The sequence below is a fragment of the Peromyscus leucopus genome, chromosome 23 (genome assembly GCF_004664715.2).
Source record: "Peromyscus leucopus breed LL Stock chromosome 23, UCI_PerLeu_2.1, whole genome shotgun sequence".
In the NCBI taxonomy this organism is placed as follows: Eukaryota; Metazoa; Chordata; class Mammalia; order Rodentia; family Cricetidae; genus Peromyscus; species Peromyscus leucopus.
Genome location: NC_051082.1, coordinates 37,425,864 through 37,447,175, shown reverse-complemented (window position 1 = coordinate 37,447,175; position 21,312 = coordinate 37,425,864). Strand labels below are relative to the sequence as shown.

The 21,312-nt window shown below is 41.4% G+C and overlaps 1 protein-coding gene across 7 annotated transcripts in view; it reads right to left on the bottom strand.

Moving 5' to 3' along the window:
• Nucleotides 1-20,147, bottom strand: part of Rnf216 (ring finger protein 216) — a 150,939-nt gene extending 130,792 nt beyond the window's left edge. The window contains exons 1-3 of one of the 7 annotated variants that reach the window (XR_005089848.1): nt 20,020-20,146; nt 4,638-4,763; nt 115-248 (exon numbers count right to left, since the gene is read on the bottom strand). Coding sequence is in view for 6 of the 7 variants with exons in the window: in XM_037198430.1 (XP_037054325.1) it covers nt 115-248; nt 4,638-4,704 (201 nt within the window). In the remaining variant the exon portion in view is untranslated. Of the gene's footprint in view, nt 1-114; nt 249-4,637; nt 4,764-19,512; nt 19,749-19,955 lie in introns of those variants that run through there. The other 6 variants (XM_037198430.1, XM_028862593.2, XM_028862592.2 and 3 more) reach the window with 6 other exon arrangements.
• Nucleotides 20,148-21,312: the final 1,165 nt, after the last annotated feature.

The window sequence follows — 21,312 nt, the reverse complement described above, 5'->3', positions numbered from 1 at the left end:
AGAAGTAAAAAGAACAGGCTTTAATTGTTTTCTATTTATATATTCAAAACCATAAAAAAATAAAGAAAACAAACTATTCTTATGAAGTCAGCATCAAGTTCATAAAACACTCACTTCTGTCAGTATGACATCATCATCCAAGTCATCATCTTCATGTTGCTCAGTAGCTGGGGTAACCAGCATTGGAATCCCTTCCTCATCAGAGGAGTCAGATATGGTGATGGGCCCATCTCTGACACGCATCCACTCTACAGGGAGGCAGAAAACATGGTCACTGTGAGGCTAGCATGAACATATTCAGTCCCTACCTTCACCATTAGCCCAAGACTCAAGCCAAGCTCAAAGCTACTAACAGTTAACTTACCACCTCGAGCACACAGAGACTTAAGCAATAAGAACTGTTTCCATGTTGACTTTTGCCAATAACACTGAGAGATGCCAGACAAAATGCTCAATATGTATCAATTTTTTTCATGTTAGGTGGGAGAAACCTGAAGGTTTTTTGTTTTGTTTTGTTTTATGTTAGGGTCTTATGTTACAGCCATGGCTGGCTAGCTATGCAGACCAGACAAGCCTCAAATTCCTGGCAATCCTCTGCCTCAGCCTTTCGAGTACTAGGAATACAGGCATTTAATCCATTCTTTTTAGTTGGCTGCCTTGGTGCATGCCTGAGATTCTAGGACTCAGGAAGATCAAAGGAATTCAAGGCCATCCTCTAGGCATAGAAAGTTTTGGAACCTAGCCTGAGGGAGTGAGAACTTGCCTCAAAAACAAACACAAAATCAACTTTCCTAAATGGGCTCAGGCCAAATGCAAATTTCATATATGAAATTGTTTTAATTATGACATTGTCACAGAACTGCTAGTTTACTCCTTAAAGAAATTAAAGACTGTTTTGTTAATTTAAAACAGCTACATCTGAAAAAATTATCACTCAAAATCAGCTTACTTTATACATAAACTATTTAAACAAAACTCCCATTTGAATTAAACACTTACTCAGCATCTACCCAGCAGTCACCTGGCATCTGTGACACTGGACAATTTAACTTGCTTGCTCTTCTTTTAAATGAACCCACTGATAGTTAAATCCAAAGACTCAGCTCTGCAGATGAAGAGGGCTGACAATAGTTTTTTTCTCCCTCTCTCTATTCTGTTTATGGGTGGGTGTGGATCCATCCGTGGAGACTATTTCCTCATTATTTGGGGGATAGCTATTACCTTTTTCTTAAAGTATTTTTTTTTATTATGCATTTGAGTGGGGGGGGGGCATAAGCACTTGTGTGTGAAGGATAGAGGAGGAATATCAAGTGTCATCCTCAATTACTCTCCACCTTATTTTCTAGAGACAGAATTAAACCTGGAACACTCTCTGATTCAGCCACACTGACTGGTCAGTGAGGTCTTAGGATCCCTTCTATCTCCAAATCCCCAGCAGTAAGATAATGGGTACACAATGTTGTGCCAAGCCTTTTTTTTTTTTTTAAATAAATTAATTTCTGTGGTATATGAGCACATGAGTTCCTTTGTGAAAGTGACACGAGGGCACATGGTCAGAGGACATCAGATGTTGTTAGTCCTTGCTTCCTACCGTGTCTGAGGTTTCTTGTTCACTACTGTGTATATATATCAGACTAGTTGGCCTGAAAACTTCTACTAGACATTCTCCTGTCTCTACCTCCCATCTGCTTTAGAACCACCAGGATTACAGACATGCACTATCATGTCTGGCTTTATGTGGGTTCTGGAGACAGAGTAGGAAACCAAACAAAGGTCCTACACAGCAGGCAATTTTACCCACTGAGCTATCTGTCTCCTAGGGCTTCATGCATGCTAGGCAGGAGCACAATCACTGAGCAGATCCCTAGCCCTAACTTTGTTTTCCCTTTTAGACAGGGTCTTAAATTGTAGTTCAGGCTAGGATGGAACTCACTGTATAGTCTTAAGCAAGCAAACACTACAAATCAAGGGTTTAGCTCCATGAATTGCCACAAAATGCCCATGTAACCACGATAAGATCAGAGACTATTTCTAGCCCATTCGCACCCTTCTTGTGCCTCTTCTCAACACTGTCCTCTATCCTCCTCATTAAAAAGGAGGACTTTTTAAATTCTACACATTAGTTTTGGTTGTTTCTAAGTAGGGATTCTTCTGTATCTGGCTTTCTTGCAAAGCACATGATTGAGATACATCCCTACTGCTATGATGGTAGTTCTCTTTGCTACATGTGAATACATCATAAATTATTCATTCTTCCCTAGATGAATATCTGAGTTGGTGCTAATATGGGCTATTTTGGATGCTACTGTTATATACAAGCTTTGGTGTGCTCATTTCAGTTGGGAACATTCTAGGAATGGAAATGCTGAGTCACAAGGATAAGCATATGTTCCATCTTAGGAGACAAATCATATTGCTAAGTTGATGCAACAGAGACACATGGTCTGCAAGGCAGTACGGATTATTTGGACCTTAATATGTGCTGATCCCTGACTTGGACTCTTAATTTCCCAGCTTTACTTGATATATAATACATGCATTTTTAGTCCTTAAATTTTCTTCAAAACACCAATTGTGATGGGTTAGTCTGTAGTCTATTCTTTTTCTTTCTTTTTTCCCCCGAGACAGAGTTTCTCTGTGTCTCCCTGGCTGTCCTGAAACTTGCTCTGTAGACCCGGCTGGCCTTGAACTCAAGAGATCCACCACCTGCCTTGGCCTCCTGAGTGCTGGGATTAAAGGTGTGTCACTGCTGCCTCAAGTCTATTCTTATCTTCTACATATATAAGAGTAAGAACTTGTGGGGCTGGAAAGATGGCTCAGTGATTAAGAGCACTGGCAACTCTTCCAAAGTCCTGAGTTCATTTCCCAGCACTTATAACTGCCTATAACGGAATCGAATGCCCTCTTCTGATGTGCAGATATACATGCAGACAAAACATCCAAATAAATAAATCTTAAAAATAATAACTTGTAATTGATTTGTCTTAATTCCAATATGCTGGGCAAAGAATTCTAGCTCCTAACCCCCAAAAAGTGTACTGTGGTTTCATTTATGAGTAGTGACACAAAGCAGATTAGTAGCCTCCTGAGATCAAGAAGGAATGAAGCAAAACTGCAAAGAAACACAGAGGAATCTTCATAGGGTGGCAGAAATGGTCTGGTCACAATTGTAAGATCCCAAGTTCACTTTTTAGAACTCTTAAGAAAAAGCTTAAGGGATTGGCACACAAAAAAATTGTTAATCAACTCTACACATCAGACAGACATCCTTATGATGTGTATAACGTGTTTATATTTGTTGAACAAAACATACATTTCCAAAGTCAATAATTTTCCAAAAGGAAGTAGTTGCCCGTCTATCTATCAAGTTTTTTTGAGATAGAGTCTCACTGTGTAGCTTTGGCTATTCTGGAACTATGCAGCCCAGACTGGCTTCAAACTACAAGAGATTCACCTGCCTCTGCCTTCTGAATGCTGGGATTAAAAAAGCATGTGCCACCACACCCAGCCTAGTAATGGTTTTTGAAGAAAACTATTCAACCATATTTAAGGCCCAATTAAAAATTCTAACAATAATTCAATATACATGTACAGAAACAAAAAAAATGCGTGCACAAATTACAGCCAAGATTTCAAACTTTCTGAATCACAAGTTATGGCTATAATCACTATCAAGTCGTAATACATTATTAACAAAATCTTAAATTCAGTATTTATTTTGTACTTATAACTTGTACATTTGAAAGCCTGTTTCCTCTAAATTTATTCACTGAATAAAATTTCCTACATTTCAGATGTGCTAAGGGCACATGACTTATTTCATAATAGGAAAAAAAAAATCATCTTCACAACCTTAAAATATCAAGAGAAAAAACAAGGTAGCTTAGCCTTTTCATGGAATTTGTACTAAAAAAAAATGAATACATTAAGGATTCTCTTTATCAGTATGATTTTTTTTCTCTTTTAGACCAAGTATAAATAAATATACATTCAGATTTGACAAGAAATTTCATACATTTAGGAAATGTTATGGAAATGCAGGTACTCTTTTGCTCTTTGCAAATCAATGAATTTGTCAAAATTTTAAGGACTATAAAACAAAGAACTAAGCTGGGTGGTGGTGGTGGTGGTGGTGCATGCCTTTAATCCCAGCACTTGGGAGGCATAGCCAGGCGGATCTCTGTGAGTTGGAGGCCAGCCTGGGCTACAGAGTGAGTTCCAGGAAAGGCGCAAAGCTACACAGAGAAACCCTGTCTTGAAAAACAAAAACAAAACAAAAAGAAAAGAAATAGAACTATGCCTTAACATTCTCAATTAGGCTAAGTCAGAATCCTACAGCAAAAAAGAAAAGAAATTAAGTATCTAAGAACAAGAATTCCTACCACTGTCAAATTAATTTTAGATTTGATGGGTCCAGAGTGCTCCTGTGTGATCTCCATTTCCTCAAACACCTCTAGGGGCAAATCACTACAGTACAAATCTGCATAATTCTAGTTCGACATTTTATGCCTGATGTTTTAGGTCTAACAGTGGAATCTCTCCGATTTATAAATGGTACAGAACAGGTTCATGTCAAAGAAGATACCACTATCACAATAAAAAGTATTGAGTAAAGGGGGAAAGGACAAGCAATTTACCCTTTCCCCGGTGGCAGTGAAAGTTGTTCAAATGAATGACCTCCTCTTTGTTGTTTCCCTCTGCCATTTTCAAATCCAATATCAATATATGTGAATGTTAGTACCCAAACATGGCGATCATCTGGTCTGAAAAAGAAGGGAAAACAGCATTAACAACAGCAGTATAAGCTGGGAGGTTGTGGTGCACATCTTTAATCCCAGCACTTGGGAGGCAGAGGAAGGGGGATCTTCAAAGTCAACCTGGTTTACATAGTGAGTTCCAGGGCAGCCAGGGCTACGCAGAGAAACCCTGTCTTTAAATACTAAAACAACAACAACAACAAAAACCGAACCAAACAAACAAAAACAAACAAACAATGGCAGTATAGACCTAAAATCCTTTGACTGGAAGAGTGAGGCAGGATGACCATGATGTCCAAGGCCAGCCTGAGATATACAGAGAAAGACCCTGACTCAAAAACAAAAAACAGGATTCTAAAAATCCCCACAAGATATTTTCATATAGAGTTCATTGTAATAGTTAAAATATAAAAGTGGCAGTTTTTAAAAGCCAAATATGTGTCTTTATCAATGTAAATGTATACCTATAGTATTTTGTCCCTAGGAATTTTATTTAACCCCCCCCCCAAAAAAAAACCCTAGAAAATATGTGCAGGAAAAAAACCTGTATAAGAATGTTCAGGTGGTCTACAAGAAGGCCCTGTGGGAAAGATGCTTGCCATGAAGCCTGACTACCTAAGTTGATCCCTGTGATCCACAGGATGAAATGAGAAAACTGACTCTGAAAGTTGTACTTTGGCTCCCACATGCGGGCCTGGCATGTGATGTTGTTTCAGAGGACCTACATTTGGAACCCAGAAACTATGCTGGGCAGCTCACAACAGCCTGTAACTCCAGCTTCAAGCAATTCCATACTCTCTTCTGGCCTCCTCAGGCACATACTCATACATATACATAAACTTAAAAAAAAATCAGTAACAATCTAAAATAAAAACCAATGTTCAGAGGCCAGAGAGATGGTACAGTGGGCAGTGGATAAAGGTGCCTAGTACTAAGCCTAGGGATGATTTGGTTTCTGGAACCCACATGATGGAAGAAGAGAATCAACCTCTACAAAACTGTCCTGACCATAGGTGCATCTGTGCACATGTAAAACAAATAAAATGTAAAAAAATAAACAAATAAATAAATAAAATGTATATAGCGGCTTTCATTACAGATAATAACTGGAAGTAGCCCAGGTCTCCAGCAATAGAAAAACAATTCAATTGGTAGACACTTAGCAACACAAACTACTTAGGAAAACGAAGGAATTAATATTAGGGGGAGTTAATACGTTCAAAATATATTGCATGAAACCCTCAAATTAGTGAAAATATTGTTTACAAAAAAAAAAAAAAAAAAAAAAAAAAAGAATTGTTCGAGGCCAGCCTGGGCTACCAAGTGAGCTCCAGGAAAGGCGCAAAGCTACGCAGAGAAACCCTGTCTCGAAAAACCAAAAAAAAAAAAGAAAGAAAAGAAAGAAGAATTAACACAATATATGCAACATGGATGAATCTCAGAAACAGTATGATGAATCAAAGAAACCCAACAAGGGAATATAGTTCACATGCCATTTCTTTTTTCCTGAAACAATTTTATTTTTTAATAAAGAGGTTTGGGAAAGAGCTCAGTGGTAGAGCTCTTACTCAGCCGGGATAAGGGCCTAGGTTCAATCTTCAGTCCCAGGAGAAAAATAATTTTTGTGGTACAATATTTACCTCTTTTTTTTTTTTTTTTTTTTTTTTTAAGACAGGGTTTCTCCGTGTAGCCCTGGCTTTCCTGGAACTCTCTTTGTAGACTAGGCTGGGATTAAAGGTATGTATCATTAAACCAGTGTTTTACAGGACTTTCACAACATGATTTAAATTTACTTCTTAAGTATTTTAATAAGAGCTAATGGTGACACACAAAAAAATGAATTTTAAAATTATTGACTGACAAACTTAAGTGCTGGGGAACTCAAGACCTTGCACATGCTAGGCAGGCAATCACTCTACCACTCTACACCTTCCACAAGCCTAATATTGCATTGCAATAAAGATCTACAAGTGTGAGCCTGGGGTGGTGGTGGTGGTGGTGGTGGTGCACGCCTTTAATAACACACACACACACACACACACACACACACACACACACACACACACACACACACGAATTACATATACATAAATATACACCTCTTTTTTGGCTTCTAAAATTTTTTTTGAGGCAGAGTCTCACTGTGTAGCCCTGGCTGGCCTTGAGAGATCATCCTGTCTCTGCCTCCAGAGTGCTGGGATTAAAGGCATTCACCACCATGTAGCTTTTTTTTTTTTCTTTCTTTTGCTTGTTTGTTTTTCAGACAGGGCCTCACTCTGTAGCCCAGATAGGCCTTGAACTCATAACAATCCTTCAATCTCATTTCCAAAACACTGGGATTACAGGTCTGTCCAGATGGAGAAACTAATTTATAATGAAAGAAAATCAAGAGCTGCTTTGTAGAAGGAACGGTGACCTCAAAGAGTATGAAGCAACTTTTTGGGGGCGACAGAAGTGTTCTAGAGCTCGATGAGGTGTCTATTACTTTCATCTGTTGAGATGGATCAAACTGGGAATGGGTCAAACTATACCCTCAGTTATCTGTTCATGTCATTTGAATACAGATTATACTAAAAAAAGTTAAGGAGAGGTTTTCATAGAAGACAAACATTCTATCATAATAATGCCAGAGAATTCAGAAAGAGAAAAGAAGAAATTATGCAAAGCATCAGTTTTCAACATGTGGGTCAAAAACCTCTCTGGGAGTCAAACAACTCTTTTACAGGGGTTACCTAAGAATAGCAGGAAACAGATATTTACATTATGATTCATAACAGTAGCAAAATTACAACTGAAGTAGTAACAAAAATAATTTTATGATTTCGGGTCACCACAACATGAGGAACTATATTAAAGGGTCACAGCATTAGGAAATTTGAGAGTCACTGATGTAAAGGGATATTTTAAAAGGTAAGATTTTTTTCCTGAACTGTCACAAATTGATACATTTACTTATTTGTTAATCAGTTTTGCAGAGGCAGATGTCTAACTCACATAACCAAAGGACACAAGCAGGCAGCAGCTCATCCTGCTGGCTGAGTATATTTTCATCCAGCATATTATATATGTTACAACCTCAAGGACCAGGACTTCATTCTCTGGGCAAGGGTCAGGAGGAACAGCAATTTGGCAGATTGCAGGGCATGCCTTGGTACAAATATGGCTGGTGAAGCTCTGAGCTGGGACAGGACAAACTCACAGACGAGTAATTAAGAGAAGATGCAGAGTATGAAAGAGTAAAGCTAGAAGTGGGAGCGGGAACAGCGCTGTAGCTTCCTCTCAAGGTTCTATGTACAATGCCTGTGTTATGCTTCATTTTCTTTTCATTCAGTCCTTCCCTAGGAGGAAACTGAATAACAGGCAGCACCTGAGAAGCTGTGTACGGTCTGGGATTCAGATCCATAGCTGCCTGATTCTGAAGCCTGATTTCCTCTGTATAAGAAGTCATCTGAGGTGACATTGGCTTTGTGGCTCAGAATGAACTGCCTTCACAGTAAAAGAACAGAAAAAATGTGATTGGGAGGGAAGGAAAAAGGGAGAGACAGACAAAACACTGTATTCCCCTCAAATCCTACCATTCCTGGATGGAAGAACCAATATAAAAGATGCTAGTAATATGGCCACCTGAGCTAATATCATCATCTCCTATGACATTTTGCTTGTAGCTAACAAGGCTGAAGGACATTCTAGAATTGCTTAGTTCTCAAAGACGGGCTTCTGAACTTCAAATGTCTGTAGGACTGCCTGGTTGAGAGCTGCAGATTCTCGGAGTTTTGTTTTTTATTTCTTTTAATATTTATTCATGATTCAGTCAGCATCTTCAATGGCTCTTTTTAATAATCTGCTGAATTCTCTCAGGCTTTTCTTTATTTGAGTGAACCGGGAAACTGTCTTTGTGCTTGTTGGGGGTTGCCAGGAACAATGTAACAACTATCAGTAGGGCTGTAATGTTTCTGGACCAGTTCCATCCTTGACAGCAGGGCCATTTGCATTTAGTTCCCAGTCCTATCCCTACTAAGGATGCCAACCTGTTTGTTATTCTGAGACATGGTCTCACTCTGTAGCCCTGGGTGATGGCTTAGATTTCACTATGTAGACCAGGCGGCCTCAAACTCACATAGAACTGACTGACTCTGCCTCCCAAGAACTAGGACTAAAGTCATGTGCCACCATATATCTTGGTAAGATTATTTTATTCATTTTTTTCTTTTTCATTTTTGAGACAAGTTTTCTGTGTAGCCCTGGCTGTAGTGGAACTTACTTTATAGACCAGGCTTGCCTTGAACTCAGATACTTCTTAATAACTGAAAGTACAACTATTTAGCATGAGTAAAAATAAAAGCATACCTAAATATGTCCTAATGACCAGGATTAAAACCATTAAAAACTGTAGATATAAAACAATTGGCTCTTTAGAAGCAATAATTTTGCAGATAATGAAAAACTACTTTCAAAGGGTTATAAAAAATTCATATGAAACTAGAATTAATCAGTTAAAACAGTTCTGAGTAAGGACTAAATTAAATTATTTTTAGACATGCAGAGAGTTTACCATCCAAAGATACTCAAAGAGCTACTTAACCCCACCCCCACCCCCAAAAAAACCTTCATTAAGAGACACAGGAATCTAGAATAACTGTCTTCTGCACTGACTCCAATCCTTCACTAGGAGAGGAGCTGCAGGCAGGGCCTTTGGGAGGTAATATAACAGAAGGCTAAGGGGTAATGTCCAATTATGGTTTGGCATTCTCTGAAGCAGCGGAACCAGAGAGCTTAGGTTTTTCACTCCACTGACAATGGGGAGATGGAAGCTGTCTGTATCCTAAAGGAAAGCCTTCATGAGAGCCAACCAGACTGGCAATCCTTTTCCCAAGACTTCTAGCCTCCAGAACTGTAATAAAGCCATTTTTTTTATTCCAAATGCCAGACAGTGTAACACATGAAGAGTTAAAGAATGAATCTATAGCACAGTAAATGAATGATGAAATCAAGTCTAAACTTTAGATGAACACTCCAACTTAAAACTGGGGGGGGGAGGGGGCCCAAAACTGCCTGACCACACAGCTGCCATGACAAGCTGGCAGGCAACATGTGGATCCAGTAAAAGCCATAAGTTGACACCACCTAGGGATGGGACAGTATCTAAGGGGAAGAACCTGATATCACAAACATTCCAACCATTAGAAAGATTAAATAAGATGTCCCTGAGCCTAGCGTGCACCTATTTCCCTTTTACAGATAATACAAACCTATTTCCCTAGACAAATGTCAACTAATCAAGGTCCTTCAGGAAATCCCCTCACCTCAACCTCTGCTATGATTAAAAACCCGACCCCACTTGGGCTTGGGGCTCTCTGCTCTCAAATACTGTTAGACAGACAAGAGACCAAGCTCAGAGCTTGAAATAAAGGTTTTTTGCTTTTACATACGGGATTCGGTCTCTGTGGTAGTCTTTTGGGGGTTCCCGAGTTTTGGGCACAACAAAACCTTTTCTAAAGTTGAAATTAAAATCTTATACAATTATAAGGGTGATGTACTAAGGGAGTGGTATTCACCAGATAGCTGAATTATGATCCTTTATTTTTGTCTGAGAAGGCAACAACATAACGACAAAATAAAGTGAGGGTGTTATGTATGTGAGGCATTTTCTTTTTTTTTTTTTTTAAGATTTATTTATTTATTATGTATACAGTGTTCTGTCTGCACATATCCTTGCAAGCCAGAAGAGGGCACCAGATCTTATTACAGATGGTTGTGAGACACCACCATGTGGTTGCTGGGAATTGAACTCAGAACCTTTGGAAGAACAAGCAGTGCTCTTAACCGCTGAGCCATCTCTCCAGCCCGTGAGGCATTTTCTAATCATGCTCCCTGTATTAATGTCTATAATGCTCACAATCAACCAAGACCAGAACTATTACTAATCTTATAGTCTTTCATTCTGGCCATAACTCAGCATGTATAGACCAACTTTTAAACATTTTTATATAAAGCCACTGTTAAGACTAAATTCAGAAAGTAATTTTTTGAAGGCAATGGAGAAAAACCACAAAACAGGGCTTCCTCCAATTTTTGAAATTTTCTCACCAAAAGTAATTTTGGACAATTATGAACTCCAGGTTGTAAGCAGAAGATATACAAAATGAGTCTGGAGCATCCTGTCACTCAGACGTTAAAGACTATGTGTCAAGACTGGGTCCTGTCAGAACTAGAAAACAAGTCTGGAGAAGTTTCCACTGACTTAAAAGAGAAAATCTTGACTTTCAATAAAGGTAAGTATTGATTTGGCATAAAACAGTGTGTATAAATGACAGTTCATTATTTTGTGTGATGTGTGCTCACATGTGGGTGGAGATCAGATGTGAACTGGGTGTCATTCCTCAAGGACTTTCCATCTTTGGGTTTTGTGACAGGTTCTCTCAATGAAAAACTGGGGCTCACCAATACAGCTAGGTTAGCTAGCCAACAAGTCCCAGGGAGCCACCTGTCTCAAATTCCCCACCACTGGGATTATAAGTGATTGCCATGAGGCGTTGGGGATCAAACTTAAGTTCTCATGCTTTTACAGTCAGCACTCTAACCAACTGAGCTATCTCCTTAGCTTCTATAATTTTTTAAAGGTCATGTTAAAATGATGACAAGCAGTAAATACATTATCTAGCAAATAAAAGCTGAATGTGGTGATCCCAGCATTTGGGAGGCCAAGGCAGTAGATTCAAGGTTCTCCTTAACTACACAGTGAGTTTGAGCCCAGCTTGGGCTCATTAAACCCTGTCTTTAAGTTGGGTGGTGGTGGCACACAATAATCCCAGCACAGAGGCAGGTGGACCTCTTTGTTTGAGACCAGCCTGGTTTACAGAGCTAGTTCCAGGGGAACCAGGGCTACATTCAGAAAAAACAAACAAACAAACAAACAAACAAAAAACAAAACCAACCAACCAGCCAACAACGAAACATCAGAACACCATGGTCTTTAACCCCAGCACTTGTGAGGCAGAGGCAGGAGTATCTCTGTGAGTTTGAGGCCAGCCTGGTCTTCATAGTGAATTCCAGGATGGTCAGAACTACACAGCGAGACCTTGTCTAGGAAAACAAATAAACCCACAAAGAAATAAACATACAAAATTAATCAATAAACCGGTAAATAAGGGCAAATAATTTGATATTCTCTTACTTATTCTGTATAAACTATACCATTGGGTGACCAAATAAGTGGCTTCTTTATAAAAGTATTCTAACTAAAACAAATAAAATCTCAATAAAGAGATAATCATCATTTTCAGCCTTCAACGGACTGCTAACTCTAGACATTTAATACCACTGGCTACTAGAGAAACCACTTTAGGGACAAGATTCAGTCTTTTCTAAGTAAACAATGTTAACCTTGCCAAACCAACAGAACCAACAGAATCCAGGTCTTGTCAAGCTGCATTCTTGAATTTTTCATTATACAGTACTTAACAAGAACAAGATATATGTAGGGAAATAAAATCTAAACAGCTCTATATGGGGAAATGGTAATTTAAGGCTAACAAATATGTATCAAGACTCTGGGAAATCATAGGTCTAGGGGTTCAAGTCCAACAACAAATAAATTAGTTCAAGGCCTGCCTAGTCTACAGAGTGAGTTCCAGGACAGGTAGGGCTGTTACAAAGAGAAACCCCGCTCAAAAAACCAAAACCAAAAAAAAAAAAAAAAAAAAAAAAAAAAGAAGAGAGAAAGAGAATATGGAAGGGGAAACTCAATAAAATTTTAAGGTATATGCATTTTTAAATGGGAAAGATTAAGCAATACCTAAGGATATAGTCTTAAGTGATTAAAACCCAAATACTCTTGAAAATGATTAAAAGACACTAATGGCTTTAGGAGGAGAGGGCCAGTTATAATTTGGATAGGATACTAGGCAGGCAGGACCTTGGATGGATAGACAGTTTTTGTGGGAGAGTGGTGGCTTTAAGTTCACTATTATAATTACGCTACACATTTGCTTTATGTTATATAGATGCCCATAAACATACCTGTCATTTCTGCAGCAACGATTCTGGGGTAAATAAGGCTTTCACTTTAATTAGTTAACATTCTCTCCAATACAACACAGGATGACCTTGACCTTGCAATCCTTCCATCTCAGTACCACCCGCACCTTAAGGCTGGGACTACATAAATTTAACATCAGTCCCAAAAAAGACTTTCAAATTTAATGATTTAATCTCTCACTTTTAAAGATTTATTTATTATGTATACAGTGTTCTGTCTGCATGCAGGCCTGCATGCCAGAAGAGGGCATCAGATCTCATTATAGAAGACTGTGAGACGCCATGTGGTTGCTGGGACCTCTGAAAGAACAAACAGCCAGTGCTCTTAACCTCTGAGCCACCACTCCAGTCCCTGATTTAATCTCTTTTATTTTCCATCGAATAGTGGGCAAAAGTAGGGAGAAGCTGCCAGGCCTCCACAGCAACTCTTTCCTGTTTAATGTAATGATCACTGCTTTTCATTTTAGCACTAACTGCTCAGCTTAATCATTCATTGCATATCCATACTTGGTAGGTATCTTAAATATTAAAATCAACACAATAAAGGTTAATGTTGTGGTGCCGCCGCACATCTTTAATCCCAGCACTGGGAGGCAGAGCCAGGCAGATCTCTGTGAGTTCAAGGCCAGCCTGGCTACAGAGTGAGTTCCAGGAAAGGCACCAAAACTACACAGAGAAACCATGTCTCAAAAAAAAAAAAAAAGTTAGTCATTGTTTTTATATCCACATATTTTATTTTCTATGCTAAGTTGGTATAAAATTTTTAAAAAAATGTATCATACTTATTTACATGTGTATCTATACACCTGTATAAAAGTCAGGTGACAACTTGCAGGAGTCAGTCAGTTCTCTCCTTCTAACACAGGGGTCCCAGGGATTGATTTCAGGTCATGAGTCTTGGCAGCAGGCACCTTCATTGATGGAGCTATCTCACTGGCCCACAATAAATTTAAAAACATAAGGTGTGTGCGGTGGTGGTGCACCCTTCAATCCCAGCACTCAGGAGACGGAGGCAGTTGGATCTTTGTAAGATCTAGGTCAGCCTGGTCTACAGAGCCAGCCAGGGCTACACAGAGAAACCCTGTCTTGAATAAACCAAAAGTATTAAAGAACTCAGCAAATATTTAGTGTGGGTTTGCTGCACGGCATAAAGATTTTTATGATGCATGAGGAAGATATACAAAGAAAATCCCACATGGATACTGCTTTAAAGAACTTAGAGCAATGTGGGCTGGAGAGATGGCTCAGTGCTTAAGGGTACTGACCGCTCTTCCAGAGGACCAGAGAGGTTCAATTCCCAGCTCTCATGTGGTGGCTAAGAACCACCTATAACTGTAGTTCCCTGGGATCCAATGTCCTCTTCCTGGCTTCTGTAGGCACTGAATGCAAACAGTACATACACATACATGCTGGTAAAACACGCCCCCCCACCCCCAACCCTCCACACATGCAGTTTTTTAAAAGAAACCTGAAGCAGTGAGAGAGAACATGGATATAAATTAAGTACAAATGTGACATTCATGCAATAAATAAATCATTTGAGACTGGGGAGACAGGCAGTTAGTACAGTTGCCATGTAAGCACTGAGAACCCAGTTGTGATCCCCAAGTATCAAGTTGCCAGATATGGTATGGTGGCCCAAACTTGAAATTCCAGTGCTGGGGTGGTAGATCTGTGTAGCTCACTAGCTAGACAGTGTAGGCTATTTGACATGTTCCTGGCCAGTGAGAGAATAATGTGAACAGCTCCTGAGGAAGTTGATTTCTGGTCTCTATATGCACACATACACACAGAAATTATCCTAATCAGGGGAGGACAAGTAGACAGGGACAGTTTAGCAAGGTCAGCCACTTTAAACAACACCAAGTGTTGTGTCAGAATCAAGCTTACTCTTTAAGAGCATAGACACTTTGGTCAACAGCTCTGGGAGCCTAATTCTCCAGATAATAAGTCTGCATGGTCAGCTGGAGTCACATGGAAACCCCTGGTACTACAGAGAGAGTAAACCCAAGCCTTCTAGCAGTCTCTGATCTTGACAAGGCTTTTGAGTGAAAAAACAATCTTAGAAGTAAGTGGCTCTTCCCACCATAGTCATCTTGGCTGTCAACATGCACCAGGTGAGTCCTCTTCTATCTCCACATTCATGTAACTGTGAAAAAGCTGGGTATGGTGGTGCTTCTCTAGAATTCTAGCACTCCAGATGTAGAGGAAGGAGGATCACACTAACTTCAGCCTGGTCTACATATCAAGACCCAGACTCAAAACACACACACACACACACACACACACACACACACACACACACACACACTCCTGTTAACAGATTAAATAGTTACATTAAGCAAGTATGATTTGAGGGACTTTGTGGTGTTGATGCAAGGCTGAACTGGAGCTCAACTTATGTTTTCCAGCCAGTGAGAAACAGAACACTGAGAACTTCATGAGGGGCATTTTGTGCCAGGAAATCCAGCAAACAAGAACCCATCAAGCCTAAATTAGCGATAATGGTATATAAGGGGAGGGGACACAAGATACTGAGTACAGAATTAGATTTGGTGGGATTTTGAATATAATTGGCTATGAGGCTAAGAGAAAGAAAGGAGTCTAAGCTGACCTAGATGGTGAGATCAGGTGGCTGAAGGTGGCGAAGCTATTAACAAGATGAGTTCAGAATAAGAAAATTTAGTGTGTTAATTTTAATATACAGAAAATGAAATAAGGTATAACATCCATGTTTACAAATACTAAGTGTGCAGATAATAAAGAATCTATAAGTCCTACTACCAGTATTTTTTTTTTTTTCCTATTCTAGGACTCACACCAAAAATTAAATTCACAATTCTCTGGTTGGTTAGAAACATTTTTTTTTTAAGTTTTATTTTTTATTTTAATTTTATGCACACAAATGTATGTATGTGCACTATGTGTGTGCCCAGTGCCTAACAGAGGCCAAAAGGAGGCACTGAAACTTGAGTTACAGGTGTTTATGAGCCCCCACATGGGTGCTGGGAACCAGATCCAGATCTTCTGCAAGAGCAGCTCTTTAATAGCTGAGAAATTTTTTCCAGCCCCAAAAGTTAGCTAAAGATTTTAACCCTAAGGGCTAGGGGTGTGGCTCACAGTGCTGCCTGACATCCTGGAAGCAGAGTTCATGAGTACCACATAATCCTGGAATGGTGCTGTAGACCTTTGATTCCAGCACTCAGAAAAGGTAGAATGGACAGTTTAAGATCATCCTGAGTTACACAGTGAGTTTGAGGCCAGCCTACATTACAAAAAAATGTTTTAGAAAAAATTAACATAAAATGTTAAGATTTTTCTCAACTGTTAGAAAACTGATTCTGAAATGAGGGCAGGTACTCACCGTCACTCACATTTTCAATTTGCTTTTGGTGATGGGGCACAGTGATAGGAACTGAACCCAGGGCCTGGCAGGTGCTAAGTACCATACTCCTGAGCTACAGCCCTAGTCCTCAAAGATCTTACAAATCAACTGTCTAGGAGCTTATAACATGTTGCTTTTGGCTTTCTGCTCAAGTACTGACTTCTAGGCTCTACACTTTGACCTATTCAGAACTTAGGGTTTGTTTTTGTTTGTTTTCTTTTCCTGGAACTTGCTATGTAGACTACACTGGCTTCTGTTGGGATTAAAGGCATGTACCATCACACCCGGCTGTTTTTCAAATTATAGTGTCACCATGACAGAACCCAACTTCTTACCACAGTATACAAAACATGTTTCATCAAGCATCTGCTGAACCAATTAGTGTCACCTGATCAGTTTTTTTTCCTCATTCTCTAGCAACAATGACTTGGTTCCTTGATCTTGCCAAACTTTCTTTCTCAGGCTCTTTGTGATATTGCCTCTTTGGCCAAATTACCTCTGTGTATCCCTCAATTCTCTACTTCCTCAGAGAAAAACCTTTCCTGACTATCCTTTAAGTGTCCCTGCCCCATGTTCATTCAAAAAACATCCCTCAATTTCTTAACTACTACAGAGTAACTTCAATGATTTAGGAAATTATACTTAATGTTAACCTCTTCTGCTGGAACTTAAGTTCCAAATGCACAAGACCATCTTATTCAATACTTCCAAAGCCTGGGGACAAGGACAATTGCCAGGCACCAAGAAGCTGGTTTAAAAGCACATTTTGAATAGCATTAACAAGGTAAAGCAGGATAACTAGAGGCAAGAACTGTACAATCAAATGAGTTCCAGATTCAGCTCTGAACCTTATTCCCTTTGTATCACTATTTTTCAGTAACTCCCTTCACACACACACACACACACACACACACACACACAGTTACTAGAGAAACTACCTCATTGACAGGACTAAGAAGAGTAATATGAAAAATGTTTAGTTATATATGTAGCACTTAGCATCAAGTTTTGTACAGATAAGGCTGGTGAGTTAGCATAATAGGTTAAGGTTACTTGCTAAGTCTGACAGCCTGAGTTGAATGCCTGGAACCTATATGTGGAAGAGAACTGATTTCCAAAGGTTGTCCTCTGACCATTGTAACACAAACTTAAAAAGTCTTATTAATAAAAAGCAAAAAACAAAACCTAGAGCCAGATATCGGGTGAAAGCTGAAAGATCAGAGAAACAGAACAAGCCACAGCTAACCTTACCGTGCCAACTCCTCAGCCGATTCTGTTGCGAGGAATCCTAAGACTGAAAGCCTCTGAGTCCTCACCCTTGAGGGTCTCAGCTAAACTGCTGCTTAGTTCCTATCTCCTCACGCCTTATATACCGTTCTCCACCCAGCCATGTTACTTTTGGGATTAAGGGCTTGTGTGCTTTCTAAGCAAAAGCATGAGATCTCAAGTGCTGGGATTAAAGGCATGTGCCACCACTGCCTGATTCTGTTCCCAGTGTGGCCTTGAACTCACAGAGATCCAGAGGGATCTCTGCCTCCCAAGTGATAGGATTAAGGGTGTGTGCCACCACCGTCTGGCCTCTTATGTATAATCTAGTGGCTGGCTCTATTCTCTGATCCCCAGGTAAGTTTACTAGGGTACACAATATATCACCACAGACCATTAAGCGTAAGTGCCCATATACATACTAAAAGCACATGCCTTTAATCCCAGCACTCAGGAGGTAGAGGCAGGCCAGACTGGTCTACAGAGTGCGGTCCAGGACAGCCAGGGATACACAGAGAAACCCTGTCTCAACAAATTAAAAAAAAAAAAAAAAAAAAAAAGTTTTGTACAGATGAAGTGATGAAAATAGGAGAATTCATTATGTCTGGAAAGGTCTAGAATACAGACCTTTGTAAACATAGGAAGCAGTAGTTCACACTGTAGTTAGTAAATTCTCTCACCAGATTTCATAAACTTTCAATCTCCCTGAGCTACAACTTTATTAGATTTCTCTTCAAGATCTTTTTATTAGCTGCTCTTGTCCTTTTTAGATGAAAAATCTCAAGTCCCTAATGCAACAGGTTCAAGGGAGTGTCCAAAATCCAGGCTCAAGATCCTCCACCATTTCATGAAGTTCATCACCCTTTTCTACACCCTAGGCTGTTAATTTGGATTCAAACAGAATGCAAAGCTTGGTTATTTCTTAATCTGGATAAACTAACTAAACTGAGATGAAGTCACAAAAATACTGTTCCCTTGGGGTTGGGGATTTAGCTCAGTGGTAGAGCACTTGCCTAGCAAGCGCAAGGTCCTGGGTTCCGTCCTCAGCTCTGGGGGGCGGGGGGAAATACTGTTCCCTGCTAGGCATGGTGGGGCATGCCTTTAATCCCAGCACTTGGAAGGCAGAGACAGGCAGATTTCTGTGAGTTCTAGGCCAGCCTGGTCTACAAATCAAGTTCTTGGACAGCTAGAAACAAAACATTGTTCCTCCCTTCCTCCTAGCAAGGGCAGTCACAAGCCCCTTCTCGGAATATGTTAAATATCAAGCAGATGCAGCTTTCAAAAGGTCACCATCCATGATGGGGGTGAAACTTTACCCTGATGCAGATGTTTGGGGATTCCCAGGCTCTTATGTATAATTCTTCACCCTTGCTCAGTAAGTAAGCCCAATAATCATTAGTCTCACCCAAGCAAACCAACCAAAACAAACAAAAAAACCCATCAAGGGGTATGTGTGGCACTCATGCTCAGGGGCAACCAGATATCTGAGTTCCAGGCCAACAAGGGCTACAGGAAAAAAAAAAAAAAAAAAAAAAAAAAAAAAAAAGACCGGGGGTGGGGTGGGGGCGCGGCCACGCACGCCTTTAATCCCAGCACTTGGGAGACAGAGCTGTGAGCTTGAGGCCAGCCTGGTCTACAGAGTGAGATCAGGCACCAAAACTACACAGAGAAACCCTGTCTCGAAAAACCGAAGGGAGGAAAAAAAGTAGTAGTAGTAGTAGTAGTAGTAATAATAATAATAATAATAATAATAATAAAAAGGACTTGGTGGCCTACACCTTTAATCCCATCACTCCCAAGGCAGAGGTATGTGAATTCCTATGAGTTCCAGGCTAGCCTCGGTTATGCAGTGAGACTCTTAAAAGAAAATTAAAAAGAGAAAAAAACCAAACCCCAGCTGGGAAACGGCTACCAAGGCACTTAACACAATGGAGGAGAGGGTCCCAGGTCACGGCACCCTTTGGATAAGCAGGGAGTTTGAGATCACAAGGGACCGCCTCGTCCACTCGAGCGTGGATCTGGACGCTCGCCCAGCGTGCCACGCGCCACGGGAGCGCTCTCTCTCACCCTGCAGCACCAGGGCCGTGTGTCCCCTCGCTCCGGAGCGCTGGCTGGGCTGACAGGCATCAACTCGGAATCGAAGGGGCCCAAAACTAGCTCCGGCTGGAGTTCAAAGTCCTCCGCCTCTTCCGCTTTACCAGGCCGCGGTGCGGAGCGCGGCCACCAAAGCGAGAGCCACCAGCGAACGGTCTCTCAGCGGCTCGTCGCCCCCCGCGCAGCAGGCCGGCCTGAGAAACTTCCTCAAGTGGCGGGAGAAGAGCCGTCTGGCCAGCGGTCGCCTCCGTCGCTCCCCTCCCGACACCCCCTGCGCGGTGCCCCAGGCCCCCGGGCCGTGCGAGCGCGTCCCCCTCAGCCCCCGCCCCCACCCCAGTGGCGCCCTGGCGGGAGGCCACTCTCCTCACTCGACCCGAGGCCCGGGGAGCCCACGCGCGCGCGCGCCCGTCACGTACTCGCCACGCAACTATCCCGGCTCCGCGAGCGCGCCTCGGCGCCCGGAGTTCGGTCTCAAGTCACCTGAAGAAGCCGCTTGAAAAGCTTCGTCCCCGCAACAGCCGCGCCGCCGCTGCCGCTGCCGCCGCCACCGCCGAGGCCGCTACTGCGCTCCTTCCGGCCTCGCCACGGCGTCCACCTCGCGCCTGCGCGCAGCGCCCCCTCCCGACTAATGACAGGAAGAACCATAGAGGCAGGCGAAAGGCCGGAGAGGAGGGGCCTAGAGAGCGGGACCATAGAGATAGTTGCCTAGCGGGCCTCCATTTGGGCACCACAGCTGCAGAACCTTGACTCCCCCTTGCGGCGGGAGAACAAAAGAACAGCAGAACCCCCAGGGTCATTGTCTCCTCTTAAAGCTTGGGGGACCAGCTGACCATGGAATCAACCGATTAATCACTTACCCGTCCCCTCATGAGGTGTTTTGTTTGCAAGGTGAGACATGTAAAATGACCCAACTCTCCTCCCGAGGGTATTTGGTGAAGAATAAAGCTTTTTTTTTTTTTTTTTTTTTTTTTTTTAAGATAGGGTTTCTCTCTGTAGTTTTGGTGCCTGTCCTGGATCTTACTCTGTAGTCCAGCCTGGCCTCAAACTCACAGAGACCCACCTAGATCTGCCTCCTAGATCCCTCCCTAGAGTGCTGGGATCAAAGGTGTGCTACCACTGCCTGGTTGAATAAAGCATTCTTAAATTCTATTCAAACTCTGTTAAATAAAGGCTGGTGTTAAATAAAGGCTGGAGAGCTGGCTCAGTGGTTAAGAGCACTGACCCGGATTGAATTTCTAGTACCCACCTTGCAACTCACAATGGTCTGTAACTTCAGTTCCAGAAGATGGGACGACCTCTTCTGGTGTCTGTGGGCACCAGGCATGCAAGTGGTGCAGAGATAAACATGCAGGCAAAACACCCATACACGGGGCTGGAGAGATGGCTCAGAGGTTAAGAGCACCCACTGTTCTTCCAGAGGTCCTGAGTTCAATTCCCAGCACCCACATGGTGGCTCACAACCTTCTGTAATGAGATCTGGTGCCCTCTTCTGTATACATAATAAATAAGTAAATCTTAAAAAAAAACACCTATACACATAAAATTTAAAAAAAGTAAAGAAAAAGAAATTAAAATTTTTCCCACTGCAGGGCATAGGAGAGTGCTGGAGGAGAGTCATGAGCCATAGTTACCTTTTTAGAGCTTTATTGGGAGAGAGGTGAGGAGAGTGAGAGAGGGAGGAAGGGAGGGAGGGAGGGAGGCAGGGAGGGGAGAGAGAAAGAGAGAGAGAGAGACCGATGGGAGGAAGGAGTGGAAAGGAGAGGGGCACACAGA